Source organism: Acyrthosiphon pisum, chromosome A1, assembly GCF_005508785.2.
Source record: "Acyrthosiphon pisum isolate AL4f chromosome A1, pea_aphid_22Mar2018_4r6ur, whole genome shotgun sequence".
Taxonomy (NCBI): Eukaryota; Metazoa; Arthropoda; class Insecta; order Hemiptera; family Aphididae; genus Acyrthosiphon; species Acyrthosiphon pisum.
The window spans coordinates 160,158,407-160,171,150 of record NC_042494.1 but is presented as its reverse complement, the minus strand read 5'-3'; the positions used below and the strand labels follow the sequence as shown (position 1 = coordinate 160,171,150).

The 12,744-nt window shown below is 28.8% G+C and overlaps 2 protein-coding genes across 2 annotated transcripts; one reads left to right on the top strand and one right to left on the bottom strand.

Annotated features, from left to right (window-relative positions):
- The first annotated feature begins 4,602 nt into the window (after positions 1 to 4,602).
- LOC100159960 (protein Peter pan) lies at positions 4,603 to 6,447 on the top strand. Its single transcript, XM_001948300.5, has 6 exons — positions 4,603 to 4,760; positions 4,995 to 5,159; positions 5,259 to 5,582; positions 5,658 to 5,842; positions 5,926 to 6,070; positions 6,162 to 6,447. Exons 1-6 carry the CDS (start codon positions 4,725 to 4,727, stop codon positions 6,258 to 6,260), a joined length of 954 nt encoding a protein of 317 aa, XP_001948335.1. The 5' UTR covers positions 4,603 to 4,724; the 3' UTR covers positions 6,261 to 6,447.
- Positions 6,448 to 9,508: 3,061 nt separating this feature from the next.
- On the bottom strand, positions 9,509 to 11,865 carry LOC100159296 (cleavage stimulation factor subunit 2). The gene is made up of 9 exons (XM_001951197.5): positions 11,681 to 11,865; positions 11,518 to 11,596; positions 11,277 to 11,446; positions 11,065 to 11,213; positions 10,869 to 10,976; positions 10,563 to 10,722; positions 10,361 to 10,496; positions 10,104 to 10,296; positions 9,509 to 10,016 (listed from the first exon to the last, which is right to left on the bottom strand). Exons 1-9 carry the CDS (start codon positions 11,724 to 11,726, stop codon positions 9,897 to 9,899), a joined length of 1,161 nt encoding a protein of 386 aa, XP_001951232.1. The 5' UTR covers positions 11,727 to 11,865; the 3' UTR covers positions 9,509 to 9,896.
- Positions 11,866 to 12,744: the final 879 nt, after the last annotated feature.

Here is a 12,744-nt window from a genome sequence, read left to right as displayed (position 1 = left end):
AAAAATTTGAAAATAACTTGACTCTTTTTGAGCTGCTTACGGACATTGTCATTTTTCAATGTTTTTAATTTTTTTTTTCTATAAATATCAATAAAATTTTATTTGTTTGGTAAAAATGCGTGAAAATTTAATGAAAGGCTCGTGATATATTGTTACAATAGCAATTGTAAAATATTAAAAATACATAGGCACAATTATTTTTTATAAGAATTTGAAGATCGAATTTTGACAAAATTTATCAAATGTAAAATTGAACAATTATTTTGTAGTTAAAAATTTATAAAATGTTCAACTTTTATATCTAAGGATTGAAAATTTAAAACAAGATTCCACGTAAATATTTAACTCTGTTACCAAAAATTCTAAGAAATACATAAGCACAGTTTATTTTTATAGTCATTTTAAGTTCAAATTTGGACGAAATTACATATTAAAAAACCAAGAATAACTATTTTAATTATTTTGTTGTGATTGTATAATACTATTCGTGGGTAGGTACTTGAAACTTATAAAGTATACTTTTATATATCGATGATAGTATCACGGTTCTTTGTTGATGTATAACGCGTAATAAGTATCTAATAGATAATGTGATATGATTAATTTGGAATTTATGATAGGTATCTATTATAGGTAAATTTTTTTTTATACCATAGATATAAATGTATAATATTATGTCTTATATCTAGATTGACAAACCGTCTCCGCTCAGAATCGTTTTCCTTATACAGTGATATTATATCATTGAATTCAAATTTACACAGTGACCCACTTGTAACCTACTGTACACCAGAGCAACATCCACTTACCCACCTTTTTTTTTTTTGATATAAAATTTTCTTAACTACTGCCAGTAGTGGTTACAAGGGGGTGATGGTGCGATACGTAAAAAAGGTAATTTAAGTTTCGTAAATTGCTCTTCTCCCCTCTTGGGTGACTTCTGGATCCACTACTGATTACTGCCATTTGAACTTTTTTAATTATCAACTTAATTTAATTTTATATAATGAAGCAGAATATGTTTCTGAGTATCAAACATTGAGTCCAAAATCGATGAGCATCTAGGGTTGAAAAGAGAGCAATGGCAAATGTTCAACATCCAATGTTATACTCATACACATCATCATTTTTAGGAAGGTTTTAGTTTTTAATCACTATTAAAAAAATGTTTTTTATTGGTACTACCTACTTAATTTTCAAGGTATCTACTACAAAAAGATTTTTTTCTTAAATTATGAATTTGTGTATCATTAGTAAAAAAAATGGGCAGTTAACCACTAACTCTACTTGTATACTGTACAGTAGATGTTGATGAATAGAGTGACCAAGTCGATGACCAGTTAACATGGGACGAAACCGGTTTTAGACGTTTATTTGATCATCTTATTAACTTGGTCGCACTATACATTGTCAATGATTAGGTCACTTCCAGGGCCGGCTTAAAGGCAGTTTGAGCTGTGCAGAAGCACAGGGCCACACATATTGAAAGACCTCATGTCCTGTTGAACAAATAAATTATCGATATGCTTAAAATCGAAATATCTCCAAGGTCCCAAAGCAACACCTAACACTTAGGTACTAATCTAGCCCGGAAAAAACATTATTACTTAGTGTAATATTGTATTAAATGAAAAGTGTTCAGAAATTATATATTGTATATTTGTATGCTGAATTGTTGAAATGTTTTCATAAGCAGAGATTGGCAGTATCCAAGATATTTTTATTTAGTCGTGAATCGTGATTAGATATTCTCGTATTTGAATGTGTAAATAATATCCGATATATGAACCTACCATAGTACCATAAGTCTTTACTCCGTTCATTCTGCACTAAGAAAATATAAATATCTCGTGCATTCAAATGGATTTAAGAAATGTGGATTTGGGTGATTGCAGCGGGTTATATAGTCTTGCTAGCTTGCAATGAGCTAAAGTGTAGTTTTGGACAATATGCACCTATTTTGCATATACTATTCGCCGTGCAACACATTTTGTTTGTGTGAAAAATTTAAAACAATTAATAATAATATTATAATATGATCTACCAGCTGTATTACCCGGAGTTTCTCGGCGGATAGTTATGACCATGACAATTTTTGTTTGTTATAATTTTTAAGTCCATTATTTAAATATCTGCAATTTTTTTAGAAATAACTGCTATCTTTAACCAATTATCTCTGATCATGACATCCTATAATTTAAATTCCGTAATTAGAATCTGAGCATTACGTAAGTTATCTTGACAAAAAAAAAATTATAATTATATAAGTAATATCAACAATTAAATAAGTACCTAAATTGTTTTTTTTTTTAATCTGAATTAAAAAAAATTGTAGTTTTAGTTATTTTCAAAATGTAATTCAATCATCATTTGCATAAAAATATGCCGCTGCTGCACATATATAAATAAAACATAATATTATTATGCACGGTGCCTAGACGAAAATAAATTGTGATAAATGTTGTTTGTGTTTGTTACTTCTATTAAGATCATATTTTACACTCCATTTAGCAAATATTTTATTTCGCGAGTTAATTAATATTTGACATCGATGGCGTACCTAGAAGCGCGTTTAGTCCTTGTTTCCATTTAACCTAATAATATATTCCTAGCTGTATAATAATTAATAATATGATATTATTATACGGTCAAATAGCCAACCTACACTCTACGACTATGTATTCGTGTTCTTGAAATTTTATATACCTAACTAATTATAAAATTCGTTCAAAACAATTCCGCCCTATCGAGTGGTTGATACGGACAACCCTATTAATGCGTGCGCGAAGACGAACTACTCACATTACAGTATTTACATTATATATAACTATATTAGTATATTACACTCATGCATATAAAATATAATAAATATATGATACATATTAATATACTATAGTATAACTAATAACCATTAACCGTAGAACCAACACCTATAAGTATAAATATATAATATATAGATGAATGCTAATATAAACATTCAGTATAATTTTCATGTATCTACAGTTATTCGTTTTTGAATTACAACAAAATAAGGAAATCGCTACTTGAGAAATCGAGTGAATATCCAATGTTGTAAAAATTTGAATTTCAAACGATCATAAAAATTTAATTTGACTTTCTTATAGATATTTTTTGTTTGATAAAGGTAGATAATCTTATAAGGAACCTTGTATTACATTTTAAAATCTTAGATTTAAAAAGATAAATTTTTACGAATTCTTAACTCAAAATAATTTGCTAATTTTCGTGATTTTTCCATATTTTGTCAATTTTAGATTCTGAGTGGAACGATTATAGTATAACCAATAACCATTAACCGTAGAACAAACACCTTTAAGTATAAATATATAATATATAGATGATGATGTGTTTACATATAATAGCTTTTAAGAAAATATCGGCACAATTCACTATTATATATTATTGGTATTATTATTATAAGCAATAAGGTAAATGTCAAAGAAAAAATTCCGGGCACTACTATTAATGAATTTTCATACAAACAGCATGTAGATACGCCCACAAGTGAACCTCCTAAATAGCACGACTTCACTCCCACGCAAATAAGAGTGTATCGGCACTCCTCGTCGAGTATTCGTGGAAAAATTAATATGCGAGTCAACCGTCACTGAGTGTGGAGATTTCATGTGAAACTTTTAGAGTATAATATTATATTTTATACACGCAATAACATTTTCAAATGTAATTTTGTTGGAAAAAATGAATTTAACCTACTGTTGTAATGTTGTGCTAATGCCTAATAGTAAAATAAATTACTATCACAATAATATCGTCAAATATACCTAGTATTAATGTATTATAGGCTGACATATACTATTTTTTATATATGTAATTATACTATTATAGTTAAGAGGACGTCACCCATATGTGTTGTCTCCGTCTTATACACGTACGACATAGACAAAACACGTTAACGCAGTCCGAATAAAACTCGCTCAATTATTTTGGTTCTAGAGTAAAATACCTATTACAAAATTGAATTGTGACAATATTTATGAGGGGAAGTCGTTGCGTTTTTTTCCATTATACCCGATATAACGTTCATCATAGGTATCGTTTGGCGAAATAGCAAAAATTTCAACATTTTTAAAATACCTTTAACTTTTCAAAATTTTAAATTTTAAAAAAGAACGTTACGAATTGCCCTCAAAAATATCGTCACAATTCAATTTTATAATAGGTGTTTTTACTCTAGAACCAAAATTGGACGAGTTCATATTCAGACTGCGTAAACACGTATTGTCTATGTCGTACGTACTGCGTTTGTAAGAGGGAGACAACACATGCGGGTGTGACGTCCTCTTAACATACATTATATTGTATTATCCAAGATTTAAGATAATACTGGCACAGAATTTCATCTATTCTGTGGTCTGTGGTACTGGGGCTGGGACAGATCAAGATCTGCCTTTAAAGATAAAGAAGAATAAAAAAGAAAGGTACAAAGAAGAATCTATCTTCTAACTTTTTTATAGATTTGGGGGGACAAATTTCCCGATTTTGATAACAGCGAGATATCATCACAGTTATTCTGTGATATCATTATCGCGGCTTAAGCATCGTGATTCAGATAAACGTTATCAAACATAAAAACACGTGAGTTCAACTGAGTTGTGATAAAATCTGCAAACGTACAAACAAGTAGACGACTTACAGACTACAAGACTCTTTTTTTCAATCAAAATTGTACTGTAATTTTTAATATGGGTTCTAAACGCAAGTCCACCGTAAAGAAAAACGTAAGTAATTCATTATTTCCATTGATGTACGTTTGTTAATCGGCATTTGAAAACACAGTTTGATGCTAAAGCGAATTAGGTATTAACCTACTGTAATACAATTTCAAACAATTTTTTTATTTAAGAAGAATTAAATTGTTGATTTGTATTTAAAAACTCATTATGAAGTCGAAACCTATAATTTAAAGTCTTACACAATTAATTAATGATTGGTTTATTTGACATTTATAACAGAAACGCTTGAAGAAATTGAAAAAAACCGTGTATGAAGAACCAGAAGAATTGAAAAGAGCTCCACATTCATTTGTTATACATAGAGGACAAATCGGTAAAAGTCTATTGCAGTTGGTCAAAGATTTTCGAAAAGTTATGGAACCATTTACCGCTGCTTCATTGCAAGTAATTGAGGAATCTAGTTATTAAATTGAACTTTAGTAGTCAGTACTAGGGCTTAATACTCAAGACTGGTTCATTGTTCAACTTTCTTATTTTGAATAGGTTTACAAGAAAAATACAATTAAGGATTTTGTGGCCTTAGCCGGTCCTATGCATGTGTCGCATTTGTGCGTATTCACAAGCTCAGATACCGGAGTTAATTTTCGTGTGGCCAGATTACCCCAAGGTCCAACAATGACATTTAAACTTGTAAACTATGCTCTAAGCAAAGACGTTGTGTCGTCTTTGCGCAAACAAATGGTAAATCCAAAATTGTTTCGTCATGCCCCATTGATTGTTATGAACAATTTTACTGGCGAAGGACTACATATCAACCTGATGGCCACAATGTTTCAAAACATGTTCCCTACTATCAACGTAACAAAAGTAAGAACAATATTGATCATACTATCAGTATTATAATGTTAAATATTTATTACTTTTTTTTTACATTAAAACCAGGTAAATTTGAACGATATTAAAAGATGTGTTTTAATGAACTACAACTCTGAAACAAAATTGATTGAATTTAGACATTATGCTATTACAACCGTTCCAGTTGGCTTATCCAAAGGTGTAAAGAAAATTGTTCAGAGCAAAGTACCGGACCTATCTAATTATGATGAAATTGATGAATTTTTATTAAAGTAAATAGTCAATACTTAATTTATTGATATTAGAATGCATTAAATTGATTAATATCCTAAAATGTATACACTTAATTTTGTAGGCCAGAACTATTGTCAGATAGTGAGTTCGAAGAAACTACAAGTTCTAATGTCGTTGTTCCGCAAAAATTGGTCGGTCGAGGCAATATAGTAGGGACTCAGTCTTCCATACGATTGAGTGAACTCGGTCCAAGACTTACATTGCAGGTAAAATAAAATAATGACAATTAACAACAGGGTTTATTTTCTTTTTTAACCATAGTTAATTAAAATTAATAATATATTAAAATTGTTTTAGTTGATCAAAGTCGAAGAAGGACTCATGACTGGTGATGTAATGTTCCATGAATTTATTAAAAAACCAGACAAAAAAAAAGAGGAAGCAAAAGAGAACTAACGTTACAACTCATGACTCTTATATATATATATATATATAATATAGGTTAACTTGAATAACTACATAAAAATGAAATAATTTTTATATGTTTTTTGTTTATAATACAATTATCAGTTTTTAATTATTACTTTGAGATGTTTCTTTAGTGAATAATGGATATCACAATAGAAATAACTTTGTACGATCATGCGGCTCTCATACACATATGATATTGACACATATTGCATCTCACTGGTTACCGATTTAATCGGGTTGTAGTTCATGAAAAAAAGTGTCTTTTAGACCAAAAAGCCAGGCAAAACTGAAGGAAATTGGTTTGATGGATTTTAATTTTGAAAACGGATTATGATTTCTTAACAAGTTTACTAGGTTTGTATACAGGTGGTTTTTAATATTTCAAATATTGTTTTATTGTCATGATGTATAATATAATTAAAAAATATCATATTTTTATTCATAGATATCGCAGCTGAAAAAATAGATATTAAAAATTGCCTCTATAATAACCTAGTGAATTTGTTAATCATTTAAATCATTTTTAAAAATCTAAGTCTGTCTAACACTGTTAAATACATGGCATTTTAAATCATATTTATAATTTACTTAGGTGGCAACAATCAGATGAGGGGGTAAAGGCATAGTCCCTTAAACCTAGTATTTTATTCAAACCTTATCACATTGGACAATTTTTACTTTTTAATTGTTGACTCTGAACATTTTTTAAATGTTATTGGATATAATCAGTTAACATAACTAAAAAGAAAATATAAAGTAACTTTTCGTATACGCATTAAATTTTTTTTTTGACCTTGAGTTAACATTCTTTTATCAATTATCTTTATAAAGTATACTTAAATAAATTAAAAATTGTTTTACACTTGAAATGAATACAGTAAAAACGAATTATTGGCTTTCCTTACAAGCTATGATAATAATAATATAATTACCTATAATACTAAATATTCAAAATATAAAATACTACTGTTAAACAAATACCTAAAGTGAGGTTTTCTCAACATTTAATTAAAATATAATTTTAAAACATGAAAAATATTTTACAGATAGATGGGTTTAATTTATAAATATTTATTTAGATTCAATAAAAAAATTTAAAGGAATAAGGTATAATATAGGTGAAAAGGATGAATGATTCGAAATATGTAACAAGCAGTGCCACAATTATAATTTTGAGGCCCCGATACAAAGATATTTTTGAGGCCCTTTTAGTTTTTACAGAAGCATTGGTGGAATTAGGGGGGGGGGGCTTAGCCACCAAATATACCATAAGCCCCCCAAAAAAAAATATATATATATAAAGTTATTTTGGTTGTGTTGTAACCAAGCCCTTTTCTTACATTTATGTAAACAATGTTAGCCCCCTGAAATTTCTTATTTGTACTTAAGACATAAACAGTGGCAGACAGGATACAATCATTTTGAGAGTTCATATATCCAACAAGAGTGTCCTACCCTCTTTGGGAATTGCAACTTATATAATAAAAAAATGTCGAACTGCGCTTGACTATAATATTCAGATAATATATTATCATTATAATATTATATCTTAAATATTGATTAAAAAATAGTATATACTAATAAAAAAATAAATTCATTTATCATAGGTACATTTACTACATTTATAAATGGCATACATCTTTTTATCTTAGAAATTAAATATTTAAATTAATCAGGAAATTCCATATTTTTCATAACAGATAAAGTATATTAAATTTAAGATAGATACAAATGAATGAATCTTTAAAGTAAATTCAAATAGGAAAAACCACTGTACAATTAGAAAAAAGTGGACAAGTGGGTGTCACTCTGCTGTACAGTAGGTTACAAACGGGTCACTATAATGGATGGTGTTAAATTTGAATTCAATGATATAATATCATTGTATAAGAAAAATGATTCTGAGCGAAGACACTCAGTCAGCATATAATATTACCAAGTATATTCGATGATTTTATTGTGAATAAAGTAATTTATATATAACAAATTTACGCGGAACCTTGTTTTAAATGTTCAATCCTTAAGATATAAAAGTTGAACATTTTATACATTTTTAACTACAAAATAATCAATTTTAAATTTGATAAATTTTTACAAAATTTGAACTTTAAATACTCTGCAAAAAATTGTGCCTATGTATTTTTAATATTTTTCAACCACATTTTAAAACTGACAATAAAACAGCTCAAAAAGTCATAAATTTATGATGTATAGAAAATGAAAATATAAACATTCACTGAAATTTTCATGTATCTACAGATATTTGTTTTTGAATTACAAAAAAATAACAAAATCACTACCCACATGAGAAATCTAGTGAATATCCAATCTTGTAAAAATATAAACTTCGAATGCTCATAAAATTTTTTTTTTGAATTGCTTGTAGACATTTTTGTTATTGATAATGATAGACAAACTTATGAGGAATCTTGTATTACATTTTAAAATGTTAGATTTAAATAGAAAATTTTTTATGAGTTTCTAACTCAAAATAATTTGCACATTTTCGTGAATTTCACGTATTTTGTCAATATAAAAGCTTATAAAAAAAAATTTTTTGTCTGTCTTTGAAACAATATATTAGGAGCCTTAATTAAATTTTCCTGTTTTTTTACCCAACAAATTGTATTGATATTTATAGAATAAAAAACTAAAAAAATTAGAAACGGAAAATGTCCGTAAACAGTTTAAAATAAGTCAAAATATTTTGAAAATGTTATGGTGCATAGAAAATGGTAATATACACATTCAGTAAAAATTGCATGTATCTACAGTCATTTTTTTAAGAGTTACACCAAAAACCAAAATAGATTTTGCGTACAAATTCCCATTTTTCCATTTTTTTTGAACCAATGAAATAGGACCTATATACTTTATAATATTTATACACACGAAAACACAAAATGATTGAATTCTAATATTTGATTTTACAATTGTTTTATAATATTATGTATGGTAATGGTAAAATCTGAGGCCCCCCATACATACATTGCAAGGCCCATCAGGCGGTGCCTTGCACCGCCTGCACCTGCGGTAGTTGCGGCACTGGTAACAAGTCTTGTTTAAAACATTTCATCTGAACACTGTGATGTTTGATTCAAATATGGGATACATGGCCCATATGGGATTCCTAACTTAAGCTATATTATTGGCTTGTACAGCATTGTTATTGACACATTGACTAGATTTTTAAAATTAAATTAGTTAGTATACTTAGTATACAAAAATACTCATTACTCAGTACTAGTCCTTTAATTACTAATAGTCATGAATCATAATATTGATAACAATACAAAATATAATTCCTTATAGTAATAATAATAATAATAATAAAAAAACAAAAATAGTATTTGAATAGTGTATAACGATAATATTATTATCATCTTGGTTAAGTAAAAATATAATATTGTTTCTTTATACATTTTGTAATAAATAATAACTGTTGATGAAGTTGTGTATATAAACATCAAAATATGTATTATTTTAAATATATAAACGGTGACAATTATTATAACACAATACTAGTACATTGTCATTCAATTAAAATATTAATAATTTAAAAAATTAAAACTTATCAAAAAAAAAAAATTAAATGTATTTTCAAATTTTATTGACCTTAAATTATCTCTGGGCGGACTTGGCTATTTGCTCTTTTAAGACAAGTATGCTTTGTCGCTGTTCTGCGGGCAGTTTTGATATTTGTTCCTCGGTTAATTGTAACACTTGCATGATTAAAGCAGCCTAAAATATAACATAAATTGATTTGCATATTGTGTACTGTACTACTGTGTAACTTATCTAGTTATGGCGATTAGAAATTCAAATTACCTTTTCAGTATCTGTAGAAGATCCAGGTTTGGGCGGTTGTTGCACAACCTGTGGTCGAGCAGGTTGCTGAACAGCTTGAGAAGGCATTTGTGTTGCTGACGCTGCTGCATTACTACTGTTTGCCCTGGGATCTCTTGTGTAAGTTCGAATATCTGAATCCATTGATACTGGTGCACGAGGGTCTCTTGACACTCTACAAATATTGCATGACAATTACTTAAAGATCATAATATTATTAAAATTTTAATATGATTTACGGTAATGGTGGAGGAATAGAAGATTCAACTGGTACTGATGGCAATGGTTGAGAGATTGGTATTTGAATTGGAGGTTGTCTTAAATCTTGGTCCATTACACGGCCACGATTTACTTGTCTCAAGTCCATGTCTTCGACTAAATCATCAAAAAACAAAATCACAAAATAGTTTATTTGTAGGTGGCACTAATCAAATTTCCTACCATGGGGCTGGACCATTGGAGGAATTGAAGACTTTGGTTGTGCCCACACATTGTTATCATTATTGGGCATATGAGGCATTGGATTTACGGTCGCTGTTGTAGTAGCAGAAGTGATGGGTATTGGAGTGGCTGGAACTTGGTTGGAAGATTGTAACATACTCTGTCAAATAATATAATTTCAGTACAATAAACTTAAATACTAAATTTTAAATTAAATAGGCAAAACTCCAGGGAAGAGCAACTTTAAAGACTAATATATTTTCATGTAGAAATATTGATAACAATATTTTATTTTTTTATAATTACAGCAGCAACTTGAGGATCCACTATTTTCATTATTATTTGTGCTTGTAACAATGCATATCCAAGTTGAGGATTCTGAAGCAACATGTTTCTAGCTTCAGTTGGATTATTCTATACAATATGGTTACAAGTTATGAGTTTTATAGTTATTTAATATTTCTTTTATTTTAAAGTGGATAGAGTAATTTGTTAGTGTTACCTGAATGCATGCTTTCATTTGTTTCATGAGCTCATACATTTGTTCTGGTGGTAAAGATGCGACCGCAGTACTTATGGCTTCTGGCGCTTTTTCTGCACTTACAGCTTCGCCATAATGATTTTCTGAAGTAGGCATTCCCATCATTAAAGCTGCAATACATAATCAATTAAACATTTTGATACTTACGATTTGGTTATTTAATAAGTGGTTACACTGCATTTCAAGTCTAGACTTTTCTGTACAAGCGTTGTCAACGCGTAGAGTACGTCCACCAATTTCATATCCGTTAAGATTTCGCATAGCGCTAAGCGCAGTTTCTTGATCTTTGTACTCGCAGAATCCATAACCTTTGGGTTTACCCGTTTCTCGGTCATATACCAACCTACAATAGTTAGGTAAAAAGTCAGTAATAATAATTAACTATAAAAAGATTTTTTAATTTGATCTAATTACTTGAATGATATGACTGGTCCTACTTCACTAAATATATCTTTCAACTTTTCTTCAGTGGCCTCATACGGAATGTTTCCCACTAAAAGGAGAAAAAAACATTGTGGCCAAATAAAAAATGTTGCACACAGAATTACATGAATATCAAAAAAAAAAAAGCACTTACCGAAAACACTCCTCATAGATTTATCTAAAATGTTTTGGTCAGTCATTTTTGAAAAGTATAGTATAATTGAATGCGGAATGATCTAGGTATTGTTGAATATTTTGGAAGTTAAATTATTACTTTACCACCGTAACAGTAAAATTTAAAATCGTGTGTAATACAAAACCAAAAAAGTAAAAAAAAAATATTTTTATCAGTTCTTGTATTCCTATTTGTAGATAATAATTTAAGAAATTTGTTTACTTCAAAGCATTTGCAGTGTGACTATAATGTATTTTATAGCATGACAAAATCTATTTTGTCATGTTTTATAGTCTATAGAATACACATTTTTCAAACATTGGTAAAGTTGAGTACCTACATTTAAATTTTAAAATGTAAGATTAATTGTTTGATTTCAGTTATGGAATTTTCCTTAATAAACTGTAAATTGTACTTTACCGGGTGAACACTGACCGTGTCATGACAAGTCGAAATTTCCACGGACCGAGGGATTTCCATTTTATAAGCTTTGGGAACACTGATTAACAACGGACATCATCATGATCACCATGACAAAATATTTTGTCATGTTGATCACGTTCAACTGTTTAAAAATACCTAAATGGTTTATGTTTCTTGAGCACGATCGATTTGTCATATTTTTTTGTTTATTTTGAAAATCGAATATAAAGTCAAATAACAATGAAATATAAAATGGATATGTCCTTCCCTCAAAAATATTATTCTCTATCTTTTTTGTAATGGGTGATTTTACTCTAAGGTTATATAAAAACATAGCAAAAATGATTTTGCGTTAATGCATTTTGTCTATGTGGCGCGTAGGCCAGAGAGAGTGTGCTGACATCCTCTTAAAAGAAATTGCACAGTTGTCGTATCAGTCAGTTGCTAGATAAACCCGTGTAACATAAAATAGGAATTATTCTCGTTTTTTTAAATAATTTTTTCGAAAAATATATGTAATATATTATAGCTTATAAAATTAAGAATTTATAGTTAATAGAAATGAGGATGTTTATACTTCATAGATACTTTTTTATTGAGACCGTGTAAGTAATTTAATT